This window comes from Idiotropiscis lumnitzeri, chromosome 7 (assembly GCF_059441095.1).
Source record: "Idiotropiscis lumnitzeri isolate Australia: NSW breed Sydney's pygmy pipehorse chromosome 7, RoL_Ilum_1.0, whole genome shotgun sequence".
In the NCBI taxonomy this organism is placed as follows: domain Eukaryota; kingdom Metazoa; phylum Chordata; class Actinopteri; order Syngnathiformes; family Syngnathidae; genus Idiotropiscis; species Idiotropiscis lumnitzeri.
The window spans coordinates 2,517,527-2,538,919 of record NC_142397.1 but is presented as its reverse complement, the minus strand read 5'-3'; the positions used below and the strand labels follow the sequence as shown (position 1 = coordinate 2,538,919).

The following is a 21,393-nucleotide window of genomic DNA, read 5'->3' as shown; positions in this document are numbered from 1 at the left end:
GAAATGTAAATTCCGGCCGGCGGAAGCAATTTAGCTGATGTAACATCTTTCAACTGACACTTAACACATTCAAACGATGACCGGAGTGAAGAAGCTTCTAATCATCCTCTAAGCCATTTATTCCGCTTTCTCCATTTCTCGACCGTTTTCAAACGACAAGAGAAGATTTGTTCACGACTCACGCAGTCAGACATCATTTGAGCGTTCGCCACCACCTCAAAGTCCGAGCGACATCAACGCCTCAACGGTCGGACACAAGCGCTGTCCATTCATGGGAAACATTCCGCTTACCGTTCTCGGTGTTTTCATGTTCCGTGTCGGTCAACGTCAGATTGGAGTTGGCCCGACTGGAGAGGCACGAACTTCGGCCCGACTTGGGGTTTCCGCCGCCGCGGCCCCACAGCCGAACGGCGTGCTCCGGCGACACGACGCCATCCGTCTCCGTGTCGGCGTCCGAGCCCACGCTGACGGAATATTCGCGGTGCGGCATGCCCAGCTCGCCCCGGTAGCCCGACGGCAGGGCGTCCCCGAAGCCGAGGTCTCGCAGGGAGAAGTCGGCACCTGCGGCCGGGCGGGAATAACGTGCGCTTGATTAAATGTGACACCGGGTGCATCATTTCGCATCATGTCAGAGATGGCGGCTGCGTTCTGACCTTGAGACATGCAGAAGGCGCACATCTTTTAATCATGCGCGTTTGTGATCTTAAGACTGCTTATGTAGCATTTAGCTTGTTGCTAGGCGACTAATCAAAACCTCTCGAGAATCTGTCCTCCTCCATTTTTAACAACCTGCATGTAGTAAAGTTCTCTGCGGGGTTAAAAAATTATCCACAGGGGAGCAGACTGTAAATGAGAGACCGATGTGCTTTTTTCAAGGCCGAAACCGAGACCGATTATTCGTAGTTCGTGGAGGCCGATAACCGATATTTGAAGCCGATATTCATTTGTTGTAAAATGGGGTAAACTGGTGTCAACATTTTGAAAAACTCCAAAACTGGATTTACAGTTTAATTGCCTTAAAGCACATTTATTAAACAACTTTAGTGATTTACAACATGTTAAAGCTTTTTTAGACCTTAGAACTTATTTTTAAAAAGTCCAACAAAAAGTGCCCAGAGCTCCCAGGCTAAGCTGCATCTATTATAGTTCAATGAAAAAAAAACTTCTCTTTAAAGTTTACTAGGCCAAAAGGTTTTCTTTTTGTTGTGAGTTGACATTTATTAAAATTTCTGCTTCTGCAGGCAGGGTCACCAGCACAGCAGAGAGAGAGAGAGAGAGAGAGAGAGAAGTGTGCCGCAGCGAGCCAAAATAAACCAGCTTTTAATTTATCGGCCTTGAAAGTGAAAAAAAGGCAGATGCCGATAATCGGCAAAATGATAAATATCGGCCTATCACTATAAAATGTTGCATGAGCGGAGTTCATTGCCATTTGTCCTAAATACAACACTGGTTTGGAACTAGGAGTTCAGAACAGTTAGAAAATTTCCCATTCCATTCAGAATAAATTAAAAATGTTCCCCATAATCCTTCAATTTATTATTTAAACTAGAAACCGATTCAGAATCTAACTTGACTTCTGCTCATGCTAAGCTAGCAGCGGAAATCTCACCTTGCCGGCCGAACTCGTCCACCTCGTGGTGCACCAGCTCCTTGACACGGTTGCCGTACGCCATGCGGGCGTCGTGGTCGAAGGCCTTGAGGGTCTCGGTGGAGCTGTACGACCTCGGGTGGGCCTTGCCGTCCTCGCTGTCGGCCGACGAGCTGGTGTAGCGCCGCTCGGGCGGCTCCTGCCGCGCCGAGGTCAGCGAGCGGTACGGTCGGCGTTCCTTCACTTCCATGGCGGTGGCGCCTCGCCGCGCGGTTTTTGTCAACAAACACCGGTCAACCAGGACGGTTTGCTCTCAGAGGTTCTGGTGAAAGAACAAGAAAATAAAAACGTGACGATGACAAACATGCAAATTGCGCCACCTCGTTTCAATTTCCTCGTCGCTTCCCATCAAATAAATGCCGCCATGCCAACCGACGAGCGAATAGGAGGCCAAAACGCCTTTTGAGAACCAAAACAATCAACTTTGGAGCACATTCTTGAAACTTCAGCAATCTCCTCCCTCGCATTAGCGTCGCGCCCCGGAATGATTTCAAAACAAGCAAATTAGCAAGCTCTCCCCCACCGGGCCGATGAAGAGCCCTTACAGCTGGCAAGTGGGCGGCGTTTCCGCGCACCCCCGTGTGGCCGAGGTCCTCGCCCGGCGGCCCCGAGTCATTAATCACCGCCATCCTTTCAGCTGTCGATACGAACAAACACAAGACAACAATGGCGCTTTTCAAGCGCATGTTTCGCCTCCCCCAAGCCGAGGCAAGTCGCGTCCAATCGCGGCCTTTGTTGCAGTTTTGGGTTTCTTTCCGTCAACTAGCGCACCACCTCAAAATGCTTTGACCTCCAGCGAGGAGGTGACAGTTTGTTTGTGACTTCCTCACAACACACATTCTGTCATGGGTGTTATCGTGACATTTTTTTGGGGGTGTGAAACCAAACAGTGATGACACAAGAATCGGCTTCGAGGTAATTTTTTGGTATTATTTAATAATCGTGACTTAACGCGTATGAATTGATTTTCGGCTGCACCACAAGACGACGAAGCGCCATTCATAAAAACCGGTGATTTAGTTTCCCCATAAAATCGGGCCAATATTCTCGGATCCATACCAACTCTAGCGTTATTGAATCTATTTGATGACGTATCCGTCTCAGTAATTACGATGTAACGATGTTTTACCCGCAGCACTATTCGATCAATATCAAATTGCGCAGAGATGGAAAACTCGAGTCACATGACTTGATTTGAGGCCGACTTTAGTTTGCATGATATTTTAAGATGTGAGACTTGCTCTGTAAAAAAAAAATTGTGCTGTCAAGTGTTTACATTTTTAACTAATTAATCGCAAAAAAAATCAGTGATTAATTGCGATTAATCGCAATTTTCAACTATTATTTTTGTGAAGCTTGTAACAGATATTTACTTGAAATATATCTTATAATTAATGTAAAATCACCAAGACAGTTCTAATAGTTTTCTTTGACCCTTGAATACGAGCTAAACGGAGTCCTTTTTACCCGAAACAATTCTCATGTACATAAAACTGAGTTAACGGCGTTAAATATTATTACACGCTACAAAGCCTGCTTTGGGAATTATTTAAAAAAAAAAAAAAACTGTGACAGTACAGCTAACAAATGCAAGTACACAAAGTGAGTACCAAGTAGCCGATGTGTGTCGCTTGGCTCAACTTTTTGCCACACAGCCTCGAACGGTCAAGACTCGGAATCAACTTTCTTGTCTTTTTGACTTAACGCCACCGCTAAGCATCACACGCCGCGTTCGTCCGATAATAAACAAACGCTTTGATTTGACGACAGCGCCTTCGCCTGGCGCGTCTAAACGAGATAGCGGCTCCATTTTTTTTTTAAGCGTTATCATCATCACAGGAGCGAGGCGGCTGAGAAACAAGCGCCGAGGAAGGTTAATGAGGATACACTCACAAAGACGAGTTATTTACAACCGGCACTGACAAACGACATGCCGCGGAGCTTCCTGATGAAGATAGCGGCCGGCGCTTTCATTTAAAAAAAAAAAAAAAAAAGTTCGCCCGCAACCACCCGACGCCGCGACTGCATTATCTATGCAATGATTCCAAATTGATTACCGGCGACAAAAGAAATGATGGATGGTCTGTTTTGCCAACATTTTTTTTCAAACGCAACTTGCCGACTCAGCATTCTTCAATCGCATTGTCCGCATTTGGCAAAAGGTGCGGCGCATCAACGGGAGGCAAAAAATGCGTTGAAGCTCATTGAAGTCATTAGATGACGGGAGATTGTCGCATTGTGTGTGTGTGTGTGGAAGCACACAAACGCACACGTGCACGAGTGCACGTGCGCTGAGGCTCATTAAACGATCCACAAAGCGCATCTTCAGAGGCGCAGTTAGCACATGTAAGCAATGCTGGCCAACCGGGAGCAGGAAATGTTTTATGTATGCGATATATAATGGATGTATTACATCTACACATACACAAGAAGAGAAATAGGAATTGAAGAAAAAGATTTCCACCAGATGCCGTTGCGCAGTTTCAAAGGTGGAAACGTTCCATGGGGGATGAAAAGAAATGGGAGGCAATTGAGAAGAATCGAAATTGGACGAAAAAAAAAATTAATTAAAAAAAAAAAAAAGATATTGACCTTTTTTCACAAATTGATTATTTTTTTTTGGGTTTGGTAAAGAACTTGAGAGCAAATCTCGTCACTCATTGGGCCACTCCTACTGTCCACAAAGTCAGCTCGTTTCGATTCTGCGGGAGCCTCGGTGCATTTTGTAGCCTCAAGATTGAACGTCTGCATGATTTTGACTTCAATACATTTTAGTGGGTCTGTTTTTAAAAAAAAAAAAAAAACAATAGCTGGTATTAGGACTGGGTATCGATTAAAATTTCCAAAATGGATTCCATTTTATTCGATTTTCGATTTTCTATGATTGAGTTTCGATTGAATCAAGGATTTTGCGCAGTACCAATTTTACTTTCACACGGAAGGCATTCTCAGAAGAACCATTTCGTACAAACTCCTTCTGAAACTCGGTGCAATAGTACAAATCTAAATATTTATTAAAAATTGAAGCCAATGCAGTTCCATAAATCACGTTTGTTTGATTTAAAATGACCTGATTGAAACAATAAATACACAGTTTCCGCCATTTGGTTTTGATACACTACTTTCACGTCATGATAAAATCTCGAGTGACGTCACGTAAAATTACTGGGGAAAAGACGCAATTTAAAAATATTGATATATGGTTTTATGAATCGATATCGGGCGATTCAAAGGAAACATTTCATTGCCTCCAACAGTCGCAAATAGTAAAAACAAAAACTTAAGCAATCTAATCCTAGTTTCACCAAATGGACTCAATTGGCCTTGGCGGAGGTCTGCGTTCCGCTGCATGTCACAGAGAACGCGGTTAAAAACAAGCTTGACCTAAAACAGCGGATGTGTTTCAAAAGAAGACTTCTCCCAAAACTGCCTTCAGCGAGCGTGTCACTCCTGCGGTGTTAGCCTGGCGCTAATCGGTCAAGCCGATCCAGAAGTAACCCCCCCCTCCCCCTCCCCGCCGCGAACACAGCGGGGACCACCAGGCCCAGTGAAAACACCGCTTGCTTGTTTTGTGCGCCGGCTCGTCATTGCGACCGTTGCTCCGATGTCAGGAGTCACTTCAAAATGCCGTCGGAAGGGAGTGGGAGGTGCGCTTGGGGGGGGGGGGGCATGGGGGGAGCAATATAAATGCAAATGACTTCATGCTATCCATCACGCAATTAGCGAGTGTGCTGAGAGTTGCTTTTCAGCGCAGCGGCGTATAAAGCTCACCTTCTTTTGCCCGCCATAATTAACCGCGAGCTGCTCTTTACGCGAGACACACTGACGGTAAGTCAAACGCGAGAAAAATTGTGGCAGCCGACGGGAGAATTTAAAATAATATTTTTTATTAGATGTGATTTTTTAACCCAATACAATGTTTAGTTTTTAAAATGACTATTATAATTTTGAATGTTAGTATTATCACATAGAATGTAAAATAGTATCGTAGTCATTTGGTATAGCCTCGCGGGCCAAATATAATTACACCGCGGGCCAAATTTGGCTGGTGGGCCAGAGTTTGACACCTATATTTTACAACGTTACCCTTAAAAATACTTTGATTGCTACCAGAGGTACACATTTACACGTAGTGAAGGCTCTTTGTGAACTCCCACTAACAACCCAGGCTAAACTTAATCCACATTTTATCTCTCAAACACACTTCCTTGACACCAATTATTGCACTACTTTCCTTTTCACACTAATCTTCGGTGTCACAGTCTGAGTCATTTTCATTTGACGACAGCCTCCCTCGCGACTTTCTCGCAGCAAACTCCAGAGGAGAAGGAGAATTTGTACTTTGTCTGGCTTTTGTGCCGCTGGAAGCATTGGACACGATCAACACGGCCGCGTCGGGGTGCGAGCGCGGTGCGAGCGCAGTGGGCCGTTGGGCAGATATCAGCGACATTGTCTGGCATGTTCATTGAAAGTGGAGGAAGCTGCACGCAGGCACTACTTACTTCTCCTCTGGAAGGCTTTCACATGGCGAGCCTCCTTTCAAAAGCCTCCCGGCTTGACGGAAAGGTGTGCTTTCAAAAGAGACTTTGGCTTGCGAGGCGTGTGTGTGTGTGTGCGGCAAGTTCCGCTGAATGGCTCGCCAAACAAATCGGAATTCAGTCTCAGCCATGCAAAGCAGAAGGGGCGGTGGGGGGGGGGGTGGTTCTCCGAGACTCCTTCCAGGATCAAAAGCTAACCCCTCCAGCGCACCGGTGCATTCAAGTGAATGCGTAAGAAGGCCTTAACGTAAACACAAGACATCTGTGACGGACCGCAGCTGGACCTCGTCGCTAATCACTCGCACTTGGAGCGCAGAGGGGCGAGAGTCAGGCGACGCGAGAGCGACTTCGGAGTTTTGGCCGAAACGACACAATTTGACGAGACTTGCTGGTTTCCATTTGTAAATCTGCCGTTCCAAGATTTGATTTGTTTTCCAGAAGGAATGTTTTGTGTGCGCCGCCGGCGGACATGGCAACCCACGCGTATGAGCCGGCATGAAGCGCGGAGGCCGCTTCATAAAAGCGAGCTCCGACGATAACGTCTGGATTCGAGGATTGTGTTTGGGATCAAATCTGGAAAGAGGACGGCGAACATGCGAAGAGTGCGACGGAAAGATAAGAGACGACAACAGCGATGACACTTCATATCGCCCGTCGCTAGAAAAGTCACAAAGACGCGACGTGAACGTCACATCTGTGACAACAGAAAGCTCGGACAATATTACTTTTTAATTAAGTTTGAATGTCAATAGTTCCACACCTTATTTAGTTAAAATAGCCTTTAAAAAAAAAAAAAAAAAAAAAAAAGACGTTGAATCCAAAAAGAGAGCAGTCATCCAAAGTTGAGATCTTGATTGACTGACAAGAATGAGATTTCGGGGACGTAGACGACTTTGGGAGAAAGGGGAACGTTGATGTGTAAGAGGCAACAAGTGATGGTGAATGTCTCGTCTCTCCCGGCGTAAAAATAAATAAATAAATAAATAAATAAAAAAGTTGTGTCTTCTTGAAAGAGATATATTTTTACATTTTTTTTTTTTTAAATCACTGGCTAATTTGTAGTTAGGTCAGATTGTCAAAACTCCGGGAACACGTTGTCATGGCAACGCTAACATTTGAGGCAAGCCTAAAGAGCTCTTGTCGGTGTTGTGGCAAATGTTCCAAATGGCTTTTGTACAACATTTTTTTGGTCAATTTCAGATTCTGTACTGGAGTGTTTCTATTAGTTTTAGTTTTTTTTTTTTTTAGCTATATGAAGTGTCAGAAGTATTTTGTAAACTACGATTACCATTCTCAACACAACTAAATACATTTAAAACGAACAGAAGCTCATATATGATTTTGACAAAGAAAAATTTTTTATTTTTTTTACAGTTATCCCTCGTTTTTCATGAGGACAAGAACCCCCACGAAGAGCAAAAAAAAAAAATTCAAAGTGGAGGTTCACTACTTTAAATTATTATTATTTTACATTTCTATTTATTCTATTTCACCTCAATTACATTGTTACGACCCCCGACATGGTTCCCAAGCTTCTAAATAAGTTTCACACAACAATTTGATGTTTTAAAATATAACGAGCTGCAGGTTGTAAGTGGACGATTACCACGTGACGTTGACGTTAAAGTTTTAATCCTTATCCGACCTTAACTCAAATCTCACGGTCACTCTCAGTAGTGAGGCGACACTATTATTTTATTTTATAATCGTGATGTTCATTCAATTTGAGTCATTTTGTTAGTTTTCGTAAACTCCAATCGCCGTTTACTTGAATAATTTCAGCCTCTCATGTCGCTCAGTAACCCAAAATATTCCAAACGGCTTTGGCCGCAAACCACAAGAAGAAAAGCGTTAATAGCTCTCTAACAATGTCAATCAAAAAGCCTTATTATCTTTGTAAAAGCAGCCGTGGCGAGTGCGCACGCTGACCACAATAAGCAGAATTATTAATGAACAACACAATCATATCCCTGGCGTGACCAAACCGGTGAACAGTGGGAAGGTGCGCAATTATCCATCCATCACTCGCACAAAATTGGCCCAATTTGCTCGGCGCCAAACGACGCTGCGATGGATTTTGAGCAGCGTCTACTTCTTTTGCCCGCTACAAAATGAATCCGAAAACAGCGGGCAGGAGACCGAGACACGCGGTAAATATCGAACTGTGTTGTGAGCGACAATAAAAGCAGCAGCAACATCGGGGAGGGGGGGCGGTCCTTTCCGTGTGGTAATGATGTCATTTAAAAAAAAAACAAAAAAAAAAAGCCAAAGAACTGGAGAAAAATGGTGGTAAGCCAACGATTTACAACCACTTACAAAAAAAAACAAAAAAAAAACTTCCTTGTGTATTAAAACAGACAAAACATTTTAAAGCAAGTCCAGGCGGCAATTTTTTTTTTTTTTTTCAAAGACGATATCCTGATTCGGGTCATGAGTGAGCTGGAGTCGATCCCAAAAAATGTAATAAATAAATAAATAAATAAATAAAACAGTCGCTGGCACGGCGCTTAATGCGTCTAATGGAAGCCCTGATTTGTGTTTTGCTCCACACAAACAACACGCTGACGTGCCTTTTCATCGCCTGCGAAAATGCACGCGTGGTTGTTTGGAGTGAGAATCAGGCGGACGTCGACAGCTTTAAAGAGGAGCGATGGACAGGATGACTGACTTAAAGAATGGAACGTGAAAAGGATGACAGAAGCAGCTGGCGTCGTTTCCTGACGCAGCCTTCGAGACCAAAAGCGACGGAGTGCAAGTTTGTTATTAAAGGGGAAGTCAAGAGCCATTTTTTTTTTTTTTGTGTGTTTCTGTCAGCGCCAAACTCTCACACCACCTCAATGGGCGGTGGGCAAACACTGCAATCATTTCATAAGGACACAAAGCAGTCATGGAGCCGCAAACAGAAGAATGTCTGATGACAAACACAATGGTGGCGTGTCACACGACCCAACCACCGCAAAGCAGCTCACAAACAGCCATTCTTTGCCAAAACTCCGCCAAAACAAGCCGACCTTTCCAGTCTTCACAAGAAAACGAGAAGTCAGGGTATTCAATCCTTTGAAATGTTTTGTTGCATCTGTGTCAGTTTGATAGAAATCACAATGTCAGTGATTGCAAAATTTGAAAGAATTTATTGCAAATTACGGCAGTAATAAATCTGCCAATGCGGAGGAGAGGGGGCGTGGCCTCTAGAGCTCTCAAGGGTGAGACTTTCATCACCAACAGAACTTTTGCTCAATTTGGTTATTTCAAGTTTTCTGTCGATCAAACTTCATTTTCATTTTCCATCCACGCACTTAAAACTTAAATTCAAATTGTCATCCATCTGGAAGACAGGTTTCAAATTCGATTACCATCTTATTTTTTTATGTATTATATTATTATTATTATTATTATATATATTATTTATTTCATTTTTTTTGACTACGGGACAGCCTTCAAAATTGAGATTTCGTTGGCCTGACACTGACAAAAACCAGAAGCGTGACTCACTATAATTTAGTGTCTCTGTTTCAATGTCAAATACAAATGATGAATTTTTCTGCAAATTAACATCAGCGCTGTTTGTGAGATGAAAAAAAAAATGCAACCATCCTTGGTAAACAAAACAGCGAGCATAAGCTTTTGAGAGTTTAAAAAAAAAAATAAAAAATCATCTGCTTCATCCCTCTCGCTAAAACGGGTATAGACTACATTGCCCATAATCCTCTTTGTTTTATCGGCTCAGCATTAGGACGGTGGCATTATTCCAAGCTCCGTCTTTCCCTTTTCAAACCCAGCATCTTGCATATTTTAAGCGTATCGAGATTAACCGACCGCAACCTCGGCGACCACGACGAATAATCCCAAACCACAAAAAAAAAAACGTCAAACTCTTTGCGGAGAAAGTAAACATTTCCAATTTCCGTCAGGGAGGCTTTGTGAACAGCAATTTCTTGTCCTAAAGTTTGGGTGGTGCATTTTGCCAATAATATTCACATCATCATTAGCGCTCAACCAGTTGGAGGAGGTAACTCCACGTGCAGCGTCGGAGAGAAGCCCACGCTTAAAAGCTGAAGCAGCAAAGCACAAAAAAAATACTGGAGCGCTTTAGTGTCATTTGAACAGTTGTCTGGCAGCAAACGGCCTCGGAGCAGAAGTGCAACCACTGCCAGCTCGGCAAAAACCAGCCAAGATGGTTCGAGAGGCAGAAGAGGAAACTGACGCGCAGTCAACAGACACATTGCAAATGTCATCAACCCCCCCAAAAATACGACGCGGGACGTCACTGGATAAGACAAAATGCTGATGCGGCACTTTAAAAAAAAAAAAAGAATATTTAATGTCCTACTTTGCGTTGCGCTTTCATCATTAAAGTTACGTAAGTAGGACTTCACTGGGGGGGAGGGGGGGGATTTTTGTGAATGCTCAGAGCAATTGAAAATTAGATGAAAAATTTCTTGCGTTTCCTTTCAAACTATTCACATTGCATTTTCCTAAAACAAATTGCGCTTGCCCCACCCCAAAAAAGAAAAGATTTCATCGGTGACGTGATTCTCCTTTATAATGCGTGCTTATTTTTTATTTATTTTTTTTAAATAATCTCCAGCACTGAACTCCCCCTCCCGTAAACAATCTTCAAATGAATCCCGGTTCAGCAACGGATCGTGTTGATGCGCTGAACTTCCGCCGCCCGAATCCACACGACGCCATCATGCGGTTGGCTTATTAAAATCTTATGTTACGTTTCCAAATAAGCGCTCGGATGAGCTCATGTGAGCTTTTCTTCTTTCTTTCGGGGAAAAGCGAGCGCTCGTCGAGATCGGAGGCCGGCGAGGACGCCGCTCAAGTGCGCTCATTGTCTCCCGTTTAAGTGGGGTCAAGAAAGACCCCCCCCCCGCGTGCCCCTCGTCCCCGAGCGGGAAGCGTCGCCAAATAACATCCACTCTTAACCCCCGGCATACCAAGTAGGCTCTCTCGGACACAAAGGCCGGCTTTGTCCCGGCGCGCTCAAGGTGCTCTCATACGAAACCCTCATAAGGTGGACTAATAGGGAGGGGGGGGGGACTCATAAAGCAGAGAAAGGTTTCTTGAACATTTCGGGTCAGGGGTGACATTTTTTTTTTTTTTAAGGACCAGGTCATAATCTTAACACCGGTTAAACACCCGACTTGGCGTGCCATCGGGGTAAAAAAACGATACCGTCGATAATTTGGAGAAAAAAAAGTGAGATGGAATCATTTGTTTAATTTTGCAGCATCATGAATGTTAAGTTTGCAGACGCTACAATAAGAACCCCCCCGGCCCCCCGGCGGGCGAGCGAGCCCAGGAGTGAATCAAACGAGTCAACAAATGAAAGGTAATTGAGGTCAGCGTGATTGAAGGCTCGGACGGCTGCCGCATCGCTTCCAGATGGCAAGCTGTTATTTCGCCGGCCTCCGCTAATGCGGCACGGCTCGGACGCTCGTAACCCGAGCCTCCCTTGGGCCCCGCAGCTCCGAAAGCCGGTTGGAGGCGACTTCAAACCCAGGCGCTGTTTGGATATGCGATGGGGGGGGGCGAGTGTGGAAGTGTATGTTCGAGTATGAGCGGTGGAGCGGGAACAAAGCATGTTAACACCGTCTGTGTGTTGAACAAGTTTGGAAACAAGTGCGGCTTTCCTCCAAATCCTCGTCGGACGTTTGCTAACCGCAGCTGCGGGAATTTTAGATGTTTGTTCGACGCTTGCGTCGTCTCACGCCGAAGCGACCAAAACAGCTCAGTAATGTTTGTTTTGGTTGATTTATTTATTTTGCATGCTCGCTTTGGTAAAACTAAATATTTAGGCAGAGCCGAACGTATACATTAAAACGCGAGCGACGCGACTTTAAGTGACTCGCATCACGTGACTCGACCCGAGTCGGACTTGAAAAGTGACAAAAGATTCGATTCGGCTTTGCTCATCATCCGCCTTACGTTTGAACTTCAGGACTTAAGACACGTTATGCAACGTTTGCACCTGAGTAAAGAGAGTAAAATTTCGAGGTCAAAATATTCAGCATCAAATTCTACAAATAAAATTTACGCTGAAATTGACGTGATGAAATTGACCGCGAAGTAACCCGAGATTTGAAAGTTAAAACTTGAGACTTACATTAGCATTTTTTACATTAACATTTCAACAATTGCAATTTAAAAAAAAAAATAGTTGCAATTTCCAAACCGGGACAGTAGATGGCAGTGTGACACACACAAAAAAAAAAAACATCAGTTTTCCGCATGAGTTTTATGAGAAGCGCTGGAACAAAATACAAATTCTTATCCCGAGACTTAAGAATGCTGCCGTTCAATAAATTGTAATCCAATGACAGTCGCTTGACTTCTATTTACAATTTGAGCGGTCACGCGACTCCGCAAAAGTCACGACAACGACGCAGTGCACATGCCAGGCCACACGTGGGCGATGTGACTCCTCTTCCCAACGACGGTCAAACCGTGTTAGAAAGCAAAACTCACCAACGACCACCCCGTCACCATAGCAACCAAAAACTCTCCGTGAGAGTGACCGGATTGGAAAACACCCGCCGTCGGCAAAAGCGAACGCGCATGGCTTCAAAACGGAACCGGGTCTCCTCGAACAACATTAGTTTGGGCTTGAAGCCAGTTGCAAGTTTATTTCTTTACAGGCGGGATGTCGGACGGCTCTTCCTCTCGCCGATCGCCTTTCTGGCTCCAGAGTCCATCCTATTAAACGTCTTTTATAACGTGGAAGGCATATATCGTTATTTTATGAGCGAGGGTTCAAGCAATAAATGAACCGGAACACGAAGTACAAAATAATGTTGACGTGCCGTACACACGACAGCAATTTTCGCATTTTTCTCGAAAAAGTCTGCAGATGGTCGTTTAAAATTTCGGTTCAATTCGGAGTTGGGCTTTCAAAAGTCAGGTTTCAAGGCAGGATTAGGGCTGCAAATGAGCACATTTAAGCTGTTGTTGGCCTTGACCGCCCACCACTGTTTAAATGTCTCTCGCTTGATCGCGGAAGATCCGAACAGCAGAAATCAGATCAGTTTCAATAAAGCGAATTTGTCGCCAATTTTCCTTCACACTTTTTATATAAAATCACCAAAATTTATTGGCCAGCGCTAAATCAAACTGTTGACTGGTATCGCGAACGGTGCCACAAGAATCAGCAAGCGGGGCGACCGCGGCTGACTTGCAGAATCAGAATCAGAATCAGAAATCCCTTTATTGTCATTGTACTCAAGTGTGCAACGAGATTAGAGAGCTCCCCTCTCCAGTGCAATACAACAATAATTCAGATAAATATATAAATTAGATAAATAAGAGAATAGTTAGTGCAATGGAATGTCGTGTCACAATATTTTATGTCGCCGCCAAACTGTGAAATTAGAAACGGAAGCCCCCAAATTGGGCTTGATTGAAACGCAAACTCAAAATGGTTTTTGAAACGCGACTCCCAGTTTGAAACGCGACGCTCGCCTCCAAACCTTACTTTGACATCCTCGCCGCGGTCGATCCCTTCATTTTGCAACATAAAACCCCGACGGTAGGCTTACATCCCTGACTTCAAACCCAAGTTTGGACGTGTGCGAAAAAACGAGTTAGCGATAGCGCCAAATATATAGCAGTGTTCAAATATACTATTTGAAGGCAGACAAAAGAGTGACTTTATCCTTTGAGACTGCAGCGAAAGCGCTCTTATCCCCCAACTGTGCCGCTTTCAAGAAGGGATTATCAGACTATTTTAAGGGGCGACTTCATGCTGAATCTTGAGCGGAAGGAAATATTTGGGCCACGGCCATTTTCAGCAGAACGCGTTACAAAAAAAAAGCACAGCAAGGTTACGTACGGTCGTAAAGCACGATGGCGACACGATGCCGTGAGAGCCGAAACACGAGTTAAAAGTAAATAAATGAAATAAGAATCAGATGGAAAGGCTCGCTTACTTCCTGCTGTGCTCTTTTCATCGGGACTAAAGTTCAAAGCAGTCGACGGTAATCCACTGCGAGTCGCTGAGCCTGTCATGAATTGTCGAAAAAGAAAAAAAAATATCAAGTAGTTGACACTCCCTTAATTTAAAATTTCACCGGTCAACAGTACATTTTAATCGGTGGTGAGATGTGAATTGGCGAATTGCGTCGTAGACAGCGCGTGATTTGAGGGCAGCACCCGGAAGAGTTTGCGCGTGTTTGGAGTGGTTAGCATGCTAATTAGCATTCCATTTAATTGGTTAGCATGCTAATTAGCATTCCATTTAATTGGTTAGCCTGCTAATTAGCATTCCATTTGATTGTTAAGGAATCATTCAGTCAAGCCCATCTAGGCAGTGTATCAACAGCTTTGTCATTACTTCGATGTTGGCGTCTAGCACAAAGAACACAAAATTGAAGGCGGGAAGAACCTTCCCAGGTTAGCTTAGCGCTGGCTAGCTGGTACGATAGAATAGGGTGGGATTTAAAACTTAACCAAAAGCAAAAATAAAATAATAATAATAAAATAAAGGTTTTGTTGTTGGCCAAAGATCTTTTTTTTATCTTTACTGCTTAAGTAGAGCGTAACTCCGTTTGCCACCTCTACCTACGTCTTCATTCATAGTCAGTCGCATGTAAAAACGAGAAACAGGCGCATTAGTGTCTCTAATGCTGGAACGGTAAAAAAAAAAAAAAAAAAAAGGAGCAGTTGGCGGCAAAAAATAATCTCGTCACCTTGCAAGCACCGTAACACTCGGCCGCCTCGCCAATCCTCCGAGCGCCCCGCGAGCAGATGGACGTGTTAACACGTCCCTCGCAGTGTCATTTCCACATTTTCCACTCGCGCAAACATGCTGATTTGTTTGAGTGTTAAAATCACTGAAAACCAGGCAGGGTGTTGACGTCCGAGCCCAAAAAGACAAACAGTCGGTCGACGGGTGAAAGCGTGCAAATGTCGCTCTTGAGGTAAATAACATGCCGGCGCCCTCCTCCTCCTCCAACGTGACCGTGGATTCACTGAAATGAAAAATAAAAAAAAGCAGCAGCAGTTGTCGGTAACAAGTGTTTTTTGATTCACTTGGACTCAACGAGAGAGGCTGAGCCTGAGGGCCTCGGAGCTCGTGCGTCGTCATGGCCGACTCGAAAAGACGAGGTACAAATTAGTCGCAAGCGCTTCCGACGGAGGCCTTTTGTTTTTTTTCCCCCCTGTAACTCTGTGTCGCTCTTCATTGATTCGTTTCACTCGCACACAACACGACAAACACAAACTGAAACGAAAGGAGCTTTGGAATTGGGATGCATGACAAATAAGTTCGTAGTTCGAGTGCCATTGACGGCTATAATCGTCAAAGTTGCATTTTTTTCACCTGGGCTGGCAGTGAATGAGGTAAGAATTTATAAACCCATCAGAGGTGTAACTTGATTGTAACGTGGTACGACCAGATGGCATCAAAGGACTACTTTTGTCTAAATGAAGCTTCTCAACTCATTTCAACTGATCCTTGAATTGAGCAAATAGAGGATACGATACGACTATACAAGGACCGCCACAGCAAAACATGTTTCCAGATGCTGTTTTAATTTAAAAAAAAAAACTAAACTGGCAACTGTGATGTGGATTGGCGTCCAGCGGCTCAATACGACACGCTTGGATGAGCCAGAACATCAGCGCTGGACCACACTGACGCACGCGCTGACCGTCCCGCTCGGGAACGGCGCCATGCCCTGATGTGCTCCCTGGCGTCCAAATGGGGTCACGTGACCGCAGAGAGGCAGACACACAGTACGGGACAAAAGTATTGGGTCACACCGCAGTGGGCGGAGTGGTCACCCGTCCCAAAACTTTTGGTCGCATATCGTCGCGTCTAAATACACAGAAACATGCGCGATGGACAAAAGTATCGACTTTGACAGAACAGACGCCCGCACGAATGTATCTGAAGGCTTCTGACAAATAGTGCGTACGACTGGTATCGTGAAATCTGCCTGGCAACAGGAGCTTGCTAAATTCTGATTGGATAAAAACTCTCACCGAAAAATACAACACTAGGATACAATATGACATCAATGTGAAGAATATGATCATGATTTCTTGATTATGTTAGACCAGCAGAGAAGGCCTTGATGGCCTTGACCGCCCACCACCGCTCAATACTTTTGTTCACAGAATATGGACAAAAAGTATCGTGGCACAGCAGGAGTGTCCCGAGACCGTCACTTCTGACAAAATGATTGGGAGACGCCCACTTTTTAAAAAATTTTTTTAAAAACAACCTGAAACAATGTAATGTGGACAAAAGTATTGGGACACACCTTCTGGCGACGGAATGGCTACAAGTACTTCATTATCATTTCGGTGCCACACGTTTTTTCTCAAAATGTATTGGACACCACTAGCGTAGTGGCCCAAATTTTTCTGTCCAGAAAGCGTGGCACCAAAGTTAAAGTCCTCAAAAGAAATAATGCGATGGGCAAAAGTATTGGGCCACTCACGGGCAGAATGGCCCTAGCAGTTGCGCAATAAAGTTGTATTGGATGTCTTCCAATATTTTTATCGACAAAATACAAAGAATTGTCTTCAAGCAACCGGTGTGCTTGTGTGAAGCCTGAAAAAGTTTTTTTTTTTCTTTTTTAAATCATAATAGATCACAAAGACTATTGCAAACAATGCATTCCGAGAAGTCTTTATTTTTTCTTCAAAGCGCTTATCTGAGTCTCATCTCACAGTAAGAAGCAAACGATCGGCGTGCCGCCATGTGTGCATTGTGCTCGCGCCGCTGATGAATCGCACGCGGCCGCGTGGACGTTGCCTATTACGTGCCGATGGACGGTTGACATTTTGTTCGGAGGAGCGGAGAATAGCCCCTTTTCTTCGCACTTCTCGGAAATTGATTACGGCTGAAACAATGGCAGACGCCATCACAAGTACGCGTGCTAGCGCCAGAAAAACACCTCGACTCCATCGGGGAACTTTGTGCCAACATTTAAGAAGAACTTGATGCTGTCAAGAGCTTGGGGCAAAAGATTCTTTAAAAAAATAAATAAAAAATCTTCTTGAAATCGCTTTCTCTGAAATCGCGATTTCCGTCCCAAATCGATAAATCGTTCAAACCTCATGGACTCTTTGACTCGCTTTGTGCGTTCAACTCAAGCATCTTCGTGCGGCGACTGCAAAGGTATGTTGCTTTTGGTCGACGCAATCCATCGAGCTTTAAAACGGACAAACTCGTCTTGCTGTATGTCGTCGAAGCGTTTCAAGCTAGCGGTTAGCTTGCTAGCGGCTAATAAAAGGACGCGCTTTTTTGCAAGACACTTAAGTTTGTGTTTAAAGTGTTGTGATTATCATTTGAAAACGGACGCAGGACACGACGCCTCTCGCGACTTATTAGCACGAGCATATTTGCAAGTTCTGGAATCATCTAGCTTGCACATTAGCCTCTTTTTCATCGTCAATACGATCACATCACAAGGATGCGCTCCCCAAACATGCGGCGGCACTGTACAGAGAGGAAGACGATCAGACGCAACGACGAGACCAAGCGACATAATCTTCCTATCAAAAGGTTAATCCTGCCGGAGACATGAAATCACTCAAGAGGATTCCGCTAAAGCTACACGCAACTGGACTGGCCGGCGGTCAAAATCATTAGGCGGCGGAGGGAGATCGGCGAAGAGCCTTTGGGAAATATTGCAACGAGATTCGACATGAGAATAAAAATATTGGAATTAGTGGTTAACGTCTTTTGACACAGTTCATATATATATATATATATATATATTAATTTATTTATTTTATTTTTATTTCTTCTTTTTTTTTTTAACATTTTGGATTAAGATCAGCCTGTTCCACCGGGCAACGTTTTTTCGGCTTTTCATTTCAAATTGTTTTGGGGGAAGGAAGACAAAGAAAAATGATGTCTTTGTGTTTGGCAAAAGTCCAATAACATCATTTATTAAAAAGAAGAGTGATCGTGATATCACCTGTCACAGATGTAAATTTGTCCGAAAATCTCACTTCACCGCCGCCTCGTTGATGACAAATTGCAAGGATGGGAGATCCCTTTTAAAAAAAAGTGAAAATGACGGAAACAGCGCAGCAGACGACAGCTAGTGAAAATAAGTTCTCTAATCATCTGTCCACAAATCCAATCCAAATCTTTTTTTTTTTCTTTTACGCTCCTCCTGAATCCCTATTACAGAATGATAAATGACTTTTTGTCCGCATCGCTTATGTCACCCACACGGCTTGAAATCAATAACGCCGATGCGTTTAAAGGCGACAACACGAGGCAAACAGACAGGCGTGGTCGTCTGGGTCACGCCGCCGCATAAACCAACAGGTCAGCACATTCTATACGTTTTTGATAAATAAGGCCAGTCGCTAAAATGTCATCTCAGAGGAAAAATGCCCCACTGTGTCTGTGACTGGAGCACGAGAGCGCTAGCGGGCCAGCTAGCGGGGCCTCATGAATATGGATGGCGCAACAGCTGAAGGTCAGTTCCGCCGGGAGACGCCACTCCACCGCTTTGCCGCCCGACGCCGGCGAAAAAAAATGTATAGCTCAGGCCGAGTCGAGCGGCGAAGGCGACGGCAACAACACCGTTGCTGATAGGCCGTCTTCCATCAAATGATCAGCGAAGGCACAGATGTGCAGATCAGGAGAGAGTGTCAAGTCTTAAACCTTCACGTTTTCAAGCAAGTCCTAAATTCATGTGGCAAAGATAAAAAAATAAATAAAAAAAATCAGACGATTGTAGAAGCGCCATATATATATATGTCTTTACAGACATATTAATTACACAATTCAACTGCTGCTCTGTATTTACTAGAAAACAAATTGAAAGCATGCCGTCGCCACTGAACAGGTATGCAGAACGATAGAACACAAAAAAAAAAGACCAGAGCACAAAGGATGCAAAACGATTAGATTGTCAGTCTACATGTGCTGCTGCACTCTTTTTTTTCAAATAGCTACTCCAATCCAGAATTTGTTATTTTTGGACGCTGCAACATGACGTGAATTGTCGCATGGATGCAGAGGAATTATTGCTCTGTTTTTAATTAGAAAAGACATCCGAGACACTAATTAACCAATTAATACAAATGAGTTTCTCTCAATAATCCAGGCCCTCTAAATATTCACTTTTTTTCTTTATATTTCCATTTTCAAGACATGATATCTCCATCCAAGAGATGCAAACCATCACACTCTTGACCTCCGTTCTCCGGTTCTCCGTCTCCGAACCGCTCCAACACCTCCCACAGCGCGCGCATATTGATCACAGCGGGGTGAAAATGCAAAGTTCTGCGGCTGAAGGCAGAAAAAAAAACAAAAAAAAAACGAAACAGCGAGATGGCTTCATTAAAAAAGCAAAGGCGCTAAAAAAGGAGAGCTCCGGTCGGTCGCGAGGACGGCGACGCGTGAACCGCTGGGGCTTAATTACCTGAGGATTAGGCCACATTTCAGCGTCTTGCATAAGATGGCGGTGGTCATGATGAAACGCCACTGGGGGGGGGGGGCGTTCTAATGGGAGAGCCAAACAAAATGCGAGCATGTTGTTGGCGTGATGCCCCGCCCACCAAAGAACGTGACGAGTGTCGGCGAAATGCTGACCTTCAAACACGACTGAGCCTTTTTTTTTTTTTTTTCAAATTTTTTTCTGTAATTACTGTCATTTTTTTTTTTTTTCCTTCCCGCAGTTCAACACGAGGCTGCGGCGCTGTCGTGAAAATAAAAGGCAGTTCAGGTAATTTACCACGCTGCGTTTTAAGGAACATCGGGGCACGTTTGAGGCGACAGGCGAGATTTGAGAAGAAGCTGCGAGCGGCAGGAGCTGAGAGTTGTTTGGTACTCGGGTTCTCAAACTTGGGTTCGGGAGTCGTAGCCTGGGGGTGAGCCAAGTAGTTTGGAATTAATGACTGTCATTTTTTTTTTTTTAAAGACAGATGGCGACCGCGCGCTAACAAAACAAACATAATCAAGCGATTAGTTCTTCAGCTTTGGGCCAAAGCTACGATTTGATTGTGATGTATCATCGCAAGTCTCGTTTCTTTTCCAGAATGAAAATATTATCTTACATATTCATTTATTATCCACAGGAACACTTTCAGCAGCTCGGACTTCGATAGTTCCAAGCAAGTCGGAAATTCTTTTGCGAGTGAAAACAAAACTTTTCATTCTATTCACCGTATTTTCCGGACTATAAGCTGCTACTTTTTTCTCAGATTTTGAACCGTGCGGCTAATACAACGGTGTGGCTTTTCTGTTGATTTTTTTCCGCCACTAGGGGCGCTGTATCATTCAAAAAATACACTAAATAAATCATGATTTTTTTTTTTTTCCTTTTGGGTCTGTTCTGTTTTATTTTATTTATTTATTTATTTTTTAGCGCTCCTGCGGCTTATATAAAGGTGGCCCTTATATTCCGTAAATTACGGTAATTCGCTTGTATCCTGTGAGCGTCCTTTTTCAAAGCATCACTCAACATGTCCAATGATGTCATGTTGAGATTTAAACAACGGTACTTAAAATGTCCGCATAAAAACACAGCCCATAAAATCCGAACCAAGGCAGCTCCCGTAGCGTTTTCCGACTCCTCCGAGTTGCCGTTAATGAATGTGGAGACGCCACAAGATCCACTTTGTTTGATCAGGCAGTCTGGAGGACCCCCCCCCGACCCCCCCTCAGCCCCTCCTATCAAACAATTGAGCGGAAGAAGTCTTTGTGCGGGTGCAGGAGGCGTGTCCAGGCGGGCCAGCCTCACACCTGGCTCCCCAATCCAAACAACGACGACGGTGACTTAAGGAAGTAATCGGAGCCGGCAGCGACGTGGGCCTCATATTTTTGCACCTGCTTGCTTGTCGACGACTCACACCCGCCTCACGAGATGCCGTGTCGTATTTTAGAACGGCCAGCAAAACCAATTCAATGATGCGCGCCATTTTATATCAGGTGATAATTCACTCGATCCTCGGGGTGATTTTTTTTTTTTTTTCTCGCTGCATGGAACATCGAGAAGATTCTGGTCCGCAAGTAAACAAAGCACGTTGGCTGACGACAATTTTTCAGGCTGAGATTTTCAACCGTCTCATTTGTGTTCTTCAATCCTGTTCCGTTAAGTCCGCTGTCCTGTGACAAATGGGCAGACTCTAGGAACAGGATTGAAGACCCCTTTTCTAAGGTTAAAGTTAGGGGAAACATTTTTAAAGCTACGGTAACACATATTCAGGGCTGATCCATCCAACGGTACC

At 44.2% G+C, this 21,393-nt stretch overlaps 1 protein-coding gene across 11 annotated transcripts in view; it reads right to left on the bottom strand.

Annotated features, from left to right (window-relative positions):
* Nucleotides 1-21,393, bottom strand: part of tenm4 (teneurin transmembrane protein 4) — a 152,224-nt gene that overhangs the window by 126,005 nt on the left and 4,826 nt on the right. For all 11 annotated transcript variants that reach the window (XM_088301570.1, XM_088301569.1, XM_088301571.1 and 8 more), the window contains exons 2-3: nucleotides 1,610-1,910; nucleotides 292-561 (exon numbers count right to left, since the gene is read on the bottom strand). In XM_088301570.1, coding sequence (XP_088157696.1) covers nucleotides 292-561; nucleotides 1,610-1,838 — 499 coding nt within the window. In that variant the 5' untranslated portion in view covers nucleotides 1,839-1,910. The remainder of the gene's footprint in view (nucleotides 1-291; nucleotides 562-1,609; nucleotides 1,911-21,393) is intronic.